Source organism: Lagopus muta, chromosome 5 (genome assembly GCF_023343835.1).
Source record: "Lagopus muta isolate bLagMut1 chromosome 5, bLagMut1 primary, whole genome shotgun sequence".
In the NCBI taxonomy this organism is placed as follows: Eukaryota; Metazoa; Chordata; class Aves; order Galliformes; family Phasianidae; genus Lagopus; species Lagopus muta.
In genome coordinates, this window is record NC_064437.1 from 5,026,804 (window position 1) to 5,039,358 (window position 12,555).

The following is a 12,555-nucleotide window of genomic DNA, read 5'->3' on the forward strand; positions in this document are numbered from 1 at the left end:
GCTGTGTGCAGGCTGCCCTTGGCCAGGTATGTCAGCAGCGTCCTCAGGAGCTGTGTTGTGTGTGCCTGACCTGAACCTGGGGAGCAAATTCATGCAAGATTCTTACCCTCGTTTCCTTTTAAAGAGGCCTTACATGTGAAGTCTGTAGCCAGTTAAGATGCTTCTGCTGTGGCCGTGCAGTGTAAGTGTAGCACACCAGTCTCCTTGGGTATCAAAGCCTGCTCTTCCTCCCCTCTAAAAATCATTTCACACATGTAACCCAGTTTACTGCTAAGGTTCTAGATGGCAACCTGTGGCTGTGGAATCTACTCTTTGTGGAGCCATATGACTTGGAAGGCTGGTTGTTCTCACCTAGAAATGGTATTCATCTCTATTCATTTACATTTTCCCAGGGCATACGCTTTAATCTTGGCTTTTCACTTCTAGAACTAACCTTGCTGATATTCTCCAATTGTATAGTTTATTACACTGAATTGTTGACACAGCTGGTAGGGAGCTAAGTGCTGTGGTTTCACACAATAAAATTTTAGACAATGTGTAGCACTTCTTTTTCATACATATCATTTGAAAGCCATATGATTCACCAATATGTGTTATTGTTATCCACCCATGTGGGATGCAATCTATTTTAAATTAGTGAAGTGCCTTGCTAAACTCCCTGTAAACAATAAGACTGTGGGAAAACATTAAGTGCTATTGAGAAAAGAACACTGCCATACTGTCTTTTATCCAAAGGATCCCACAGTGCTATAGAGAATGAAGGGACCTGGCACTGCTGCCATGCCAGCTGCTCTTGTGTGCAGAGCTCATCTTCACAATAGGCTTCAGAAGGCAACTTCACCACCTGAAACTGGAGCAGGGCTTGGTGAGCATCATCACTAGCCATGCTGAGACACTGTCAGCTTGCTGGGAGCAAAGGGCTTTGTATGTATGTTGGCAACATCTTGATGTAGTACCTCCTCTGGAGTCGTAGGCACAGAATCCAGCATGCTGGCCTCACAGGTTGGTGTGTATCAGGCCAAGGCCTTGCTTGGCTGATTCAGTTAGCTGTAGCCAGAAATTTCCTCTTGCAGATCTGTTCTCTCCCACAAGATCCTCCTGTCCTTGGTCTGCTGAGGAGAGGAGTTGCTTTGTGAGCTGTGATGATGTAACTGTTACTGTAAACATCTTTATGATTGTAAAATATCTATTGGTCATGAAAATGATATGAGATGGATTTCCCTGCATTTAAAAAAAAGTAATAATAAAAATAGTTGAGGAGGATCTATCCCAGCTGAGAACAGGACAGCAGCAGGTGAGGGTGATGCTTACTGTTACTGGTTTACACCATACTGGCTGCAGGCTGGGCTTGATGCAGGCTGGTCTTCAATCTCCCTGTGTTGGGGGACAACAGAGCACGGATCTAATGAAAGACATTTCTTGTGGTGCACAGGAAACTGTTTATAGGCACACTGTTAGCACATTACAAAGGCAAACTGGGTGATGTGTAGATTTCTGCTTTTACTGGTTCATTAAAGAAGGAGAAAAAATATGGAAAAAAAAGAGGGAAATTTTTCATTTCAGTCTTCCATATAAGCATTTATTAGTGAATACACTCAGAGTACTTCAGTTAAAGTTGATTCTAGTTTCTAATGCCAAAATAGCGGCGTAAGATTGTTTGCCTAATTCCTGAGAGCGTGCATTGTTTTTTGCAAGCATTTTTAATTTATGTACTGCTCCCGCCTCTCATCAGGTCTGCCGTTGGGCTCAATGTAAAGCAGGGTGGGCTGCTCGTCTGCCATCCCTTTGCAGATCTCCCAAGGAATTGGGAGTGAGGAGTGCCCCCACCCCGGGCACAGAGGGGCTGATGAACTCCGCAGCAGGCAAAGCAGTGCTGCGCTGAGAGAGAGCGCTCAGCACGTTGCTCGGCCAGCTCACAGAAGCAGGGTGTGTAATTCTTAATAACTGGGATAAAAACCCTCAGTGACATCCTTTAGAATATGAATGCCATGCCTTTTCTTGTTTCTTTCATTCCTTTCCCCCCCTTGCACGCCCCCCATTTTCCTTTTCATCTTTTCTCCTTTCAATTCCATTAAGCTTCATTGTATAATAATGTATCACAGTGGACTTTTTTCAATTATGTTTTTGACTTTTTTTTCCTGCTCGTTACTATAAAACTCCAGATGTTTTGAGACTTCATGGTTCTCTGGATATTTTTTCCTTTATTTTAATCTTCTTTTGTAACATGCCACACATGTGGTGCTTTAGCCTTTTAAGATGCTATGCTATGCTAATCAGCTATAAGTTCGGGGAGTGTTTTATTCTTTTTGTTATGACTTTTTTTTCCTTCTTGCCGTTGTCCTCTGCTCTTTTTTCTCTTTAATTGCAGCTGGTGAGTTCACATAAACAATGCTGGATTCTTTATCAGTCCTTGTGCTGCATTCAGTGTTTCAAGCAAGTCATCTCTTTACTCCAATCCAGTCGTCCCTGTTCTATCCCATATGTCAATGAAAACTGTTCTGCAGAGAGCTGTCTGCAGTGGTAACTCACTGGGCAAGAGCATAAGACAAGGCTTCATTAGTTTTTCAGCTGGAATGGGTGTAAATAGGTGCAAACTGGAGTTGAAATGTTTCACAGTTAGGTGAGACAGTGACTTACCAATACAGAGGAACAGAGCTTGAGGGTTTGTGTAGGAAGCTCTATCGTTTGCTTAAACATCTCAAAGAACTGGAGAGAACTAGCATGTTTCTTTTCTTTATGGTTCCTTGCTGACACAGCTGGAGAAGGATTTTAATTGATTTTGTTCAATCTTAATTTTGCCTCAGTAACAAGCAGATCTGGCTTCAGATATCGGAGCGGCGAATCTTGGATTGCATGTTGTTCTTTAATTTCAAATAAGTTGCAAGCTATTCCAAAAATCCCGGTACATAATAGTTGCCCAATTACACAGGAAGAAATAAAGGGACCGGCATGTAGATTTTGGAAGAGGGGTCGTCTTTGCTTATTACACGACCGTATGAATTTTGCATTCTGTTTTTTAAACCGTTGCTCCATGCAATGTTATTTTTGCCTGCAAGCCATAATACTGCATTCAGTTCCAACTGTAATGAGGTTTCAGAAAATTGTTTAGTTTCCAAATGACATATTTAGCAAAACCTTATGGCAAAACTTGTGGCTGTCATGCTTCTGATAGTAAGAGATCCCCAACTTTGCTGGTTTGTTCTCATGTGTTGCAGCAAGTAAATGCAAGTACTCCTGTTTCGACAAATGTTTATCCTTCTGCTTGATTAAAGAAGGATGACAAGAAAGGATTTCAAGACTAGCAACAGGGTGTTAATGATAGTGAAAATGATAGGATGCTTTGATAGTTTCCTAGGTATTCTGGCTTTTTCAGGGTCTGCTAGCTCACTGCAATGCTAACTGCAGTGCCTGACCTATGGGTACAAGAAGAAATCTAGGAAGATTTCAGTGCCCTGAACAGCATTCCTGCCTTTCCTGACGTGGTAACTTACAATTACACGAGGAAGACTTTTGAGAGCCAAAACATGTAGCACTGCTCTGGGACAGGCTAAGACTCAGTCATTGCTAATGAGCGTAGCAGCAACCTTGGGAGAGGACAGGCAAAACTTGCATCTAATGCCAGAGTTACTCAGGAGCACAGATAAACTCAGCTTACAAAACAAAACCCAGAACCTCCATCTGCACAGCCTCTGTGCTTAGGGGAGAGGGGCAGGCAGCTCCAGAACAGAGCATGTCCCGTCCCACTGGGTGGCCTCAGCCTGGCCCTAGCTGGCTGGCTGTGTGCCTCCCTGGGATGCAGGGAGCTGACCAGGGCTCGTTGCATCTCAGGTGGTGACATGGAGAGCAGAGGAACCCTGTCCCAGGGGATGCTTGCAGGTAGGATTTGGCAGTCAGGGAAGTTTGCTGGTCTGTGGAAGTTACCTCACATGCGGAATCAGCTCTGTTTGCTGTTGGAAGACTGCTGGCTGAAGTGCATCTGTTGTTTTGCCCTCTGAGGGCCAGTCCGTATTCCTCATGCATCTATAAGTCCTGGTGCTGGGGGAGGATGAGGAATGCAGACTTAGGTCCTTAAATAATGCATTACATTGAAAGAAATAAGGGGTGGCCCAAATTCTTGCTTAATTCAGTGATGTATGCTGATCAAACACCTCTTCCAGGGTTTTCAGTATACTAGTATTTCCCAGTTTCACATTAATTAGGAAATATGCAACCAGTCAAAGAGCAGATAGGTAGATGAAAGAACAGCCTGTGTAGGATGTCAGTGTCACACGATTAGTTGTAATTGCCTTTAAAAGCCAACAACAGGAAAGATGCACTGCGTTTGTAACAGGGCTGAGAACCTTGGAATTTTTCTTCTCGCTATGAAACCTTTTACCTTTTCTTGCCCTTCACGCCAGCAATTGTACAGTACTGTGGCTGAAGTCCAAACTGCTTGTTTATAATATAATTAATGGAATGAGTACCTATCAAATGCAGTATCATGGGGAAGTGTCACTTTGCAAACATAAATTGTTCAGACTTCCAAAAAAACCACCACAGAAGTAGCAGGTCCTATTGCTCCCTTACAGCGTCTTCCATGGTCATTAGTGCAGAGTGAGAAAAGCAGCACCTACCAGTTGAAATCTGTAAAGGGGCAGCCTGCACTGGGATTCCTTGGGAGCTCAGTCCTATGGGTTACTCTTTATCACACAGATAGTTCTGTTCAGTTTAATAGAATTCCTTGCATGAGTCATGTTGCTTAGGAGCAAGCATTTCCCTTACATTGTGTAGCTACTATAGAGAAAGAAAAATTAATCGGGTGTTTGCTAGAAAAAGCAAATCTCCAAATCAGGTATTTTGATTCTGGTGTTGGATGGATGGACTTGAGTACTTAAATTACTGACGTTTGTAACAGATTGGAGCCTCCTGTGCCTCCTGCATGTTACCAACATTAGACTCAGTGTGCTTTAAAACATTGGTGCTATTTAAAGAGTGGTGTGACTATTTCCTCCCCTCCAGAAGGAGACACAGCCTCACAAGATCCTTTTTCTCATAGCACGTTTTCCAATAAAATTTTCCCAATTTTGTAATCAGCTGGGAAGAAAGAACATTTCACAATGTTCGTAAGGCCTGTAGATGTTTTGACCAGACATAAGATTTCCTATTGATAGTATTAAATGCTTTGGAATGAAATGTTTTGGGTTTTCCATCTGTAGGCTGTCTGAGATGTCAGCAGCCAATATGACCTGCTCTTTCCCTTTTAGGTCTATAAATAAAAGGCAGCTTGTTTAACTGATCTTGCAGCACAGAGCAGAGGTGTATATTAATGAGCTTTCTCTAATGGCACACTGGACCTATTTAGCACTACAACTGTGAAGGCTTCTCTTTTTCAGTCATAACTCATTTCCTAGGAAAATGTCAGCTATTGCTTCACCTTATGGTCTGAGCTATTTAGTTTGTAGTTTATTTCTTCTGATCTGCACCACTGACAGATATTCTAGACTCGACTGTGATTAAATATGCTTATGGAAATGGTAAACATTTGATAATATAAGCCCTCATGGGGATAAGCTGTTATTTCTGCGTGGCAGCATTCTCAGGTGCATTCAAATCATGACGTGGAAGCAAAGGAAAGAAAAAAACCAACATTTCAAGCAATTACAGTTATTAGATTAAATTGTTTTGTTAGGAAAATTGTGATGTGTTTAGATCACCATGAGATAATTCAGTGTTCTCGTAAATATGCCTCTGAAATGCTTGATACTCCAGCAGTTATATTCCAGTGAGACTGTAGTGTAAAATAAAGATAACATACGTATTTCCATCTGGTATAGAGCTAATTTAGTCCTGTACATTTCTACAGCACTCTTTTTCCTTGTAGAAGCCTGATTCTAAAATCACATTAGCAATAAAACCCAGTGATTACATCATGCTATTTACTGCAGTCATGTGGCGTTGTTTTGTGTCTGCATTCGGATGTGCGTAGCAGTGTCTGAAGTACACATTAAAGTCTCACAATAAAGACAAAAGCACTAATGGCAATATAATTATTTTTTAAGAGATGAACTTGTTTAAGAGCTGTGTGACTTTTACAGGCTTTGAGGATCATGCAGTGGTTGTTACTGTTATCGCAGGCATCGAGCATCAACAAAATGTTTAAAACTGTAGGATTAAGCAGTGACAGATTGGGGCCAGATGTCTGGGAGATTCTGTCAGTAGCCTTCTCAGTTGGTCAGATAGCTCTCACCGTCCTGAAGCCCTTTGGAAACTGAACATTTGTTCTTTGTAGTTGGAATTTAGACACGTCAGGGACTGATGGCTCTTCATGGTGGTTGTTTGAGAAGGAGGAAGAGCAGCTCATTTCTCTGGGAGTAGTTTTGTTTGACTTACATGTATGGGCGCATGTGCTTCACATGGTAGGAGTAGGTAGCAAGGTTACAAGAGCCAGAGAACAGCAGTGAAGCCCAGGAATTGCCTCACAAAGTCACCCTAACGCAGTTAATGCAGCAACCTATTGAATTTACCACGTCCTTGCAGAACTGTAGGGACAACCACACTTCCAGTTTGAGGAAGCTGGGTCCCAGCAGCGCTGCCCTCACACGTGGCATTGTAGGGAAAAGCTGCAGGGGATCCAGTTACCAGATCCATCAAGACAGAGTTGAAATAGAGGGTTTCCTGGAATCCTTCAAAGAAGTGAGGACTTTTCTGCAGCTCTGAATGAATTCTCTCAGCCCCATGCCTGTCAACGATTTGTACCAACTCCTTTCCTCTCTCCCTCTCAGGCTTTTCACCTTTGTGTATCTGCCCTTCTCATCTCATGCCAGCAAGGCTCACATGCCCATGCCTTTTCTGCTGGTTTTCTTCATATTTAGCCACCCTGCTTGTAGCAGCCCTACCTCCTCAAACCTGTGAGCTGTAGTCGCATCACTCTTGCTGATGTTTTCCTCTCACCTCATGTGGTTAGACTGAATTTGACACAGCGTTGTGACTAACCCCACTGCAAGTTATCCAGCATAATCAAGCTGGATAATACAATTAGTAAAAATTAGAAAATAACATAATTAAGAAAAGCTACTGAAGTCCAGGCGCATGTATGAGTGGTGGTGCTAATACGTAATCTTTGGATTCTGTGTTAGCACCAAAAAAAAAGGCTGCTGACCACAGTAAGTATTGCTGTAGCTCTGAGCATTTATGGTAGCCTGTCCCTTCACTTCCTTAAGTCCCGATCTAGCAAACTCTTAAGCATGTGTGCTCTCATGTGTTTCAAATTAAGCTTGTGTTTAGATGTTTTAGGACATTTGCCATTGGAATTTTTGCTACTGACATCAATGGGGATGAAGCTGGACCCCTAATTAGTTTGGACTATTCTACATACTTTCCTACTTTGCATTAGGCTGTAGCTATAAAGCTGAAGACTGATAATCCACTAGCTAAACATGCGGAGCTTCGTGACTGAATAGCTGAGAAATGCCTTCTGTGTGCTACCTGCTCTCTCCAGGCTTGAGATAGCATGGGGACGAGAAGGAACAGGTAGTAGAGTGTCACTGGAGGGATTCTGGTGCCAGCAGTCTATAGAGTCTGCCAAGGAGCATTAACAAGGAGTGTTGTCATATAATGTGCTTTTTGAGGCTTGTCTGTCAGAACCTGTGAGCTCTTGAGAGTGAGAAGCATGGCCAAAGGGCTCACAATAGCGTTAGGAGTGTCTGCTCAGGTAGGGGATGAGGAATTGCATACGCAAGTAAGTGAGCATGAACAGCTGAAGGGCAAGGCTTACTGCCAGAGTAACTTGGTAGACTCCAGGTCTGATCTCTGGCTGCCTTGTAGTCAGCTGTCAGTAAGAAAGACTGAGCAGAGCTGGTCTACTGAACCAAAAGTGAAAGGGATGTTTGTTCTAAGGGGATGATACAACTGTATGGACACAACACTGATGAGAGAAGTGTGAAGAAAGGTGTAGTGATAAGAAAAGAAAGGGATCTGGTTCACAAAGAGGAACAGGTCTTCATCACCTCAGGGCACTGAATCCATTTGCCAGAGGTTGTCTTTATAGAACGTCATGTGGGAAGCCTGGACTTGCTGAACTGCTTATTTTTCCAAGACTTCAGCATATTTGCACATTTCAGTGCATCATTCTGAGTCCTTTGCCAGATTTTTAGTGATGACTAGAAAGAAAGTTTGTTTTCAGTTTTGGTGGCTTGAACACTTCCAAAATTTGCCCCCTCCCTCTCCAACTTGTTCTGAGGGGAGCTGTGATTGGGCTCCTGGAGCCCCAGGCTGTAGGTCTCTGGGTAGCTCCAGAGCTTTCATCATGGTGGTGGGGAAAAATGAAAGTACTTACATATCAGACAATTGTCTGCACACATAGACCTAAATATGCCATTTGGACATTCTGCATCTGCCCAGAGCAGAAAAAATATTTAGGATGGTGAAAACCATAGTGTGTAAGTGACTGAGAAAGGCAGAAATTTGCATGGTCTCTGGAAACCCCCTGTGGGGGTGTCTGTTTGCTGGGGTGCCTTGATGTGTCTTATCTCCTGTATGCAGAGTTGATCTCTGTCTAAAGGCAGAACACAGTCTGTAAAATGGAGCACTGGCTAGAGAATGCAAGTCGCCTTGTTCAGATGCTTAAGGCATACCCAGAACTGAGCATGAAGTGAGGGACCTTTCTCTACCAGCAGTCAAAACTTCCCTTCTTGGGTACCAGGAGACCAGGTGCCTCCAGGTTATGGCATCTCCATCTGCTCTCACTTCACACCCCTCTGCCTGCAATACTGGAAGCAAAAACTGAGTCAGAAGTTCACACACACCAAAATGTATGAGAGATGTGTGTATAACAAATAGAATGTGATGGATGGATGAGAGTACAATTCCTGTGGTACCATCCAAAGAGCCACAGGTTGTGACTGTACTGAACAAAATCCTGACTCAGCAGGAGGAGGTGACAAAGCACTTCTATTAATTTTGTGGTCGTGAGCAAGAATCATATAAAAAACATGACTTCCAGAAATTGTTGTTCTATCTGTAAAAACTGTTCTTGGTACTAACATGAAGATGCACCAAGTTGTTGTTTCTCAAGTACATTCTTTGAGGTCCCGAATTACAGTCAAATCAGGCTCCTATCTGTATAGACACAAGAAAATCTGTGATGAAGCTGCGATGCAGAGTGGGCAGAGTACAAACACGCCACCACATGTGAGTATGTGTGCATGGAGGTGTTTGTGAGCATGTGTAACCATCTGAGTGCACCTTCCGGGTTTGCTGGTGCATGAATGTGCAAATACGTGTATTTGTGCTCACCTGAGTTCATTCTCAAAGCCCATCCTAGGTAGTACCTCCCTGCGGAGGAATAGGCACCTGTAACACTGGAAATTAGCAGCCATCCATGTAGAGCACTCTTTCCTTGGCCTGTTAGTTTGAAATTTTATTTATTTATTTATTCCAATTTAATTTGAAACAGCTACTCTTGTTATGAATGCTGCGCAGCATTTTATTGCTAAGTTCCTTAATGAAACGGGTGCTTAAGATCTCAGAATTGCTCAGGTTACTGGCTGTATAAATGCCGAGAACAGATCTGAATGATAGAGCCAGTAAAGAAAAGGGTGCAGAATGACAGCAGAGTTCCTTTGGATTGATCTTCAAATGGATCAGGTCTTGTAATAGTCTGTGCTCATGCTCTTCAGGGTATCCCATTTCAGACATCTGAAACCAGGTTTACTCACCACAAACAGCTCCTCCTGCTCTCTGTGTAGCAGCTAATTGCTATTGCCCACAGTGGTTCCTGCGCTAATTAGCAACTGAGAGAGCTCGTCAGAACACTTGTTCTTTCTTTAAGGTTTCCATACTGGCTCCATGTCTTCAAGCGTTCAGTACTTCAGAAGAACGTGTGGGATATTTATAACCCATGTATTATTGCTGAGCTGCACACCGTGTCTTCAGTGACAGATTAAATGAGCAGCGCAAAATGTTGTGTTTCATCCATAAATTTCAACAGATGTTTGAATGTTGGTTGATTTATTACATGTCCAGCTTGGATCTTACACTGTTCTCATTGTGGCTGCACATGGTTTATTTAATACTGTTTTACAACCATTTTTTATGACTCTTTTTTTCAGTTCGAAGGGTGCAACAAGGCATTTTCTAGGCTTGAGAACCTTAAGATTCACCTCCGAAGTCATACTGGGGAGAAGCCGTACCTGTGTCAGCATCCAGGCTGCCAGAAAGCCTTCAGCAACTCCAGTGACCGGGCAAAGCATCAGCGAACGCACCTGGACACTGTAAGCATGATTTCAGGATGGGAGTCGCACTGTTTTCCAATGGTGTTTGTACACGGTCTGCTCTGTGGATAGGGACTCTTATTCTGCCTTTCCATGATGGGTGCCTCAGAACGCTCAGCTATAAGCAACTGCACTTTTGTTTTTAATTGAATGTGCTTTGAGAAATGAAAAGTGTTGTAATCACGAAAGGACAAATTCAGCTGTGTTACTCATGCTGAGAAATAATGTACTCAGAAATAAGTCACTCAGCAAACCTCCATTGTTCTTGTTCCAGTAAGAGAAGGAGCCCGTAGGATAAGGTATAGTATGAGTGAAAGCTGAGTCATTGCTGCTGTACTAAATGATGCTGTTGTCTTGCTTCCTATCCTCTATTGCTTCAAAAAGTCTCTTCTGAATGAACTCAAAAGCAGCTCAGACATCTCAACAGAAGGCATGCCTTCCTGTTTTGGATGTAATTTTCTGAAGGTAAAGATACATCTGTGATATTTGTGAAGAAGCCACCACCAGATTTAGGTGTAAGAAACAAATTCACATTTACATACAGTTGCTAGACTCTGGCTGAGCTCCACAAGTCTTCTCACTTGTCCATGGCGAAGCTGGGAGCCTGTCTAGTGTGGTAGGCTCTGAGAAAATGAAATCACTGGAGAATGGGGAAAGAAAGCAAGTAGGCAACTTAGTAGACAAGTTCAGTGCTCAGCATAAAGCTTTTAAAGAACAACAGCCAGAGTTGTTCCTTTGTTTTGTTTTGTTTTTTCTAAGAAGTGAATATATGGTTTAACGTTTGGCCAAGTGTTTATGGGGCAGAACTTTTGAGTTTAATTGATATTTACTTTTTAAGCAGTTACACATTTCAGACAGTGCAGCATTAAGGAATGTCTAATGTACATTATGCCTTGCAAAAACAAACAAGTAAGAGAAGCAAGTCAGTCACATTTTCCAAACTAAAGCACACTTACAATAACAATGTTTTATTTATTTGAAAGTCAAACTGAGATATTTGAATTTGTAATTAGTTCTAAAATGCGTCGCTTTTGAAATTGGATATACTAAATTGTGGGTGCACAGTTTTGAAATCTAACTGCTTAAATCTCACGGGTATATTTGTGCCACAGATGGAATGCCGTTTATTAGTTTTGAAAGATAAATAATGAGTTAACAAAATAAGCTGAAATTTGTGTATCTGTGCATTATTGAAGACAAATCTCTTAACTTTCTATTTTCTTTTCTTCTTTCTTTATCTCTGTCTTAATTATCTGAAAAGCTCATAAATCAGCAAAAAGGTACAGTAGTCATTTTCTCCTAACTTTCTTAAATGCCTGAAAATATTATCCGCTTTATTCTGTTGCAGGTTCTTTAAAACTGTGCCTGTGGCCTGACACCATGCCAGCTTCTGTCCGCCTCTTTGCGTTCATTTCAAAATCCTGTGGTTTATGTTATGTGAATGTGAAAAGTGGCGAAGCTACAGCATGGTGCTGTTGTAAAGACTGCGTGTTGCCTTAGCTCAGTGGACAAAATAGTTGTCTGTAACGTCAAGGGAAATTGCCAAAGTAAATAATAGTCAGATTTTCATCTAGTTCCCGTATCGCTAACTCAAAGTATTTTATCAGTGCTTCGGGTGATACCAGTGGTTTGGAAATACTCTGCTATTTGTTCAGCTAAGGGGTATGTTAAATTTTTCCTTAGTTTTTCCTCAGATGTCAGTGCTTTGTGTGCTCTGGATACACTCGCTAAATCTGCTTTGCCCTGTGTCTTTCTGGGTAGGTGCTGTTAGTCCATAAGGCCATGAATTGGTGAATGATTCTGTTATTCCTTCAGAAATTTCCTGCTGGCTGGAAAGAGCAGCAGTACTTATCCTCTTGAGGTACTTACAAAGAAAAGGGGTTTATGTAGGTTACTCACTCCTTATTGAGTGCATTTGGAATTGGTTTTAAAACTTCTTAATGTAGGTCAGTCCATCATTTATCTTCTCCAGAAGGAGAATCTGTAAATAATTTCAGAGATTCACTGGCGTATACTAGTTTGATTGAATCTCTACTAAATCATCTGGAAGTAGATCTTTCTCCTAGGCGGGAGCAGAACAAAGGGAACGTATCTGTTCTTGTGGTAAAAAGGGCATGTCATCACTCCTCCAGGAGTACAGCAGCTAGCTTCAAGGACCTCACAGTCACTCCTTTCCAAACTGTTGTTTGGTTGCTTGCTTTTCTTCCCCCTGCATTTGTGCATCCTCTTTCTGAAGCCAAGGGAAAAGGAATGCAGTGCTGAGTTCATGACAGGCCAGTTCTATAGCTTTGAGAAGGCACCAGAT

The 12,555-nt window shown here is 42.2% G+C and overlaps 1 protein-coding gene across 3 annotated transcripts in view; it reads left to right on the plus strand.

The window, feature by feature from the left end:
• GLIS1 (GLIS family zinc finger 1) overlaps positions 1 to 12,555 on the plus strand; it is a 177,679-nt gene that overhangs the window by 129,060 nt on the left and 36,064 nt on the right. For all 3 annotated transcript variants that reach the window (XM_048946035.1, XM_048946033.1, XM_048946034.1), the window contains one exon: positions 10,089 to 10,250. In XM_048946035.1, coding sequence (XP_048801992.1) covers positions 10,089 to 10,250 — 162 coding nt within the window. The remainder of the gene's footprint in view (positions 1 to 10,088; positions 10,251 to 12,555) is intronic.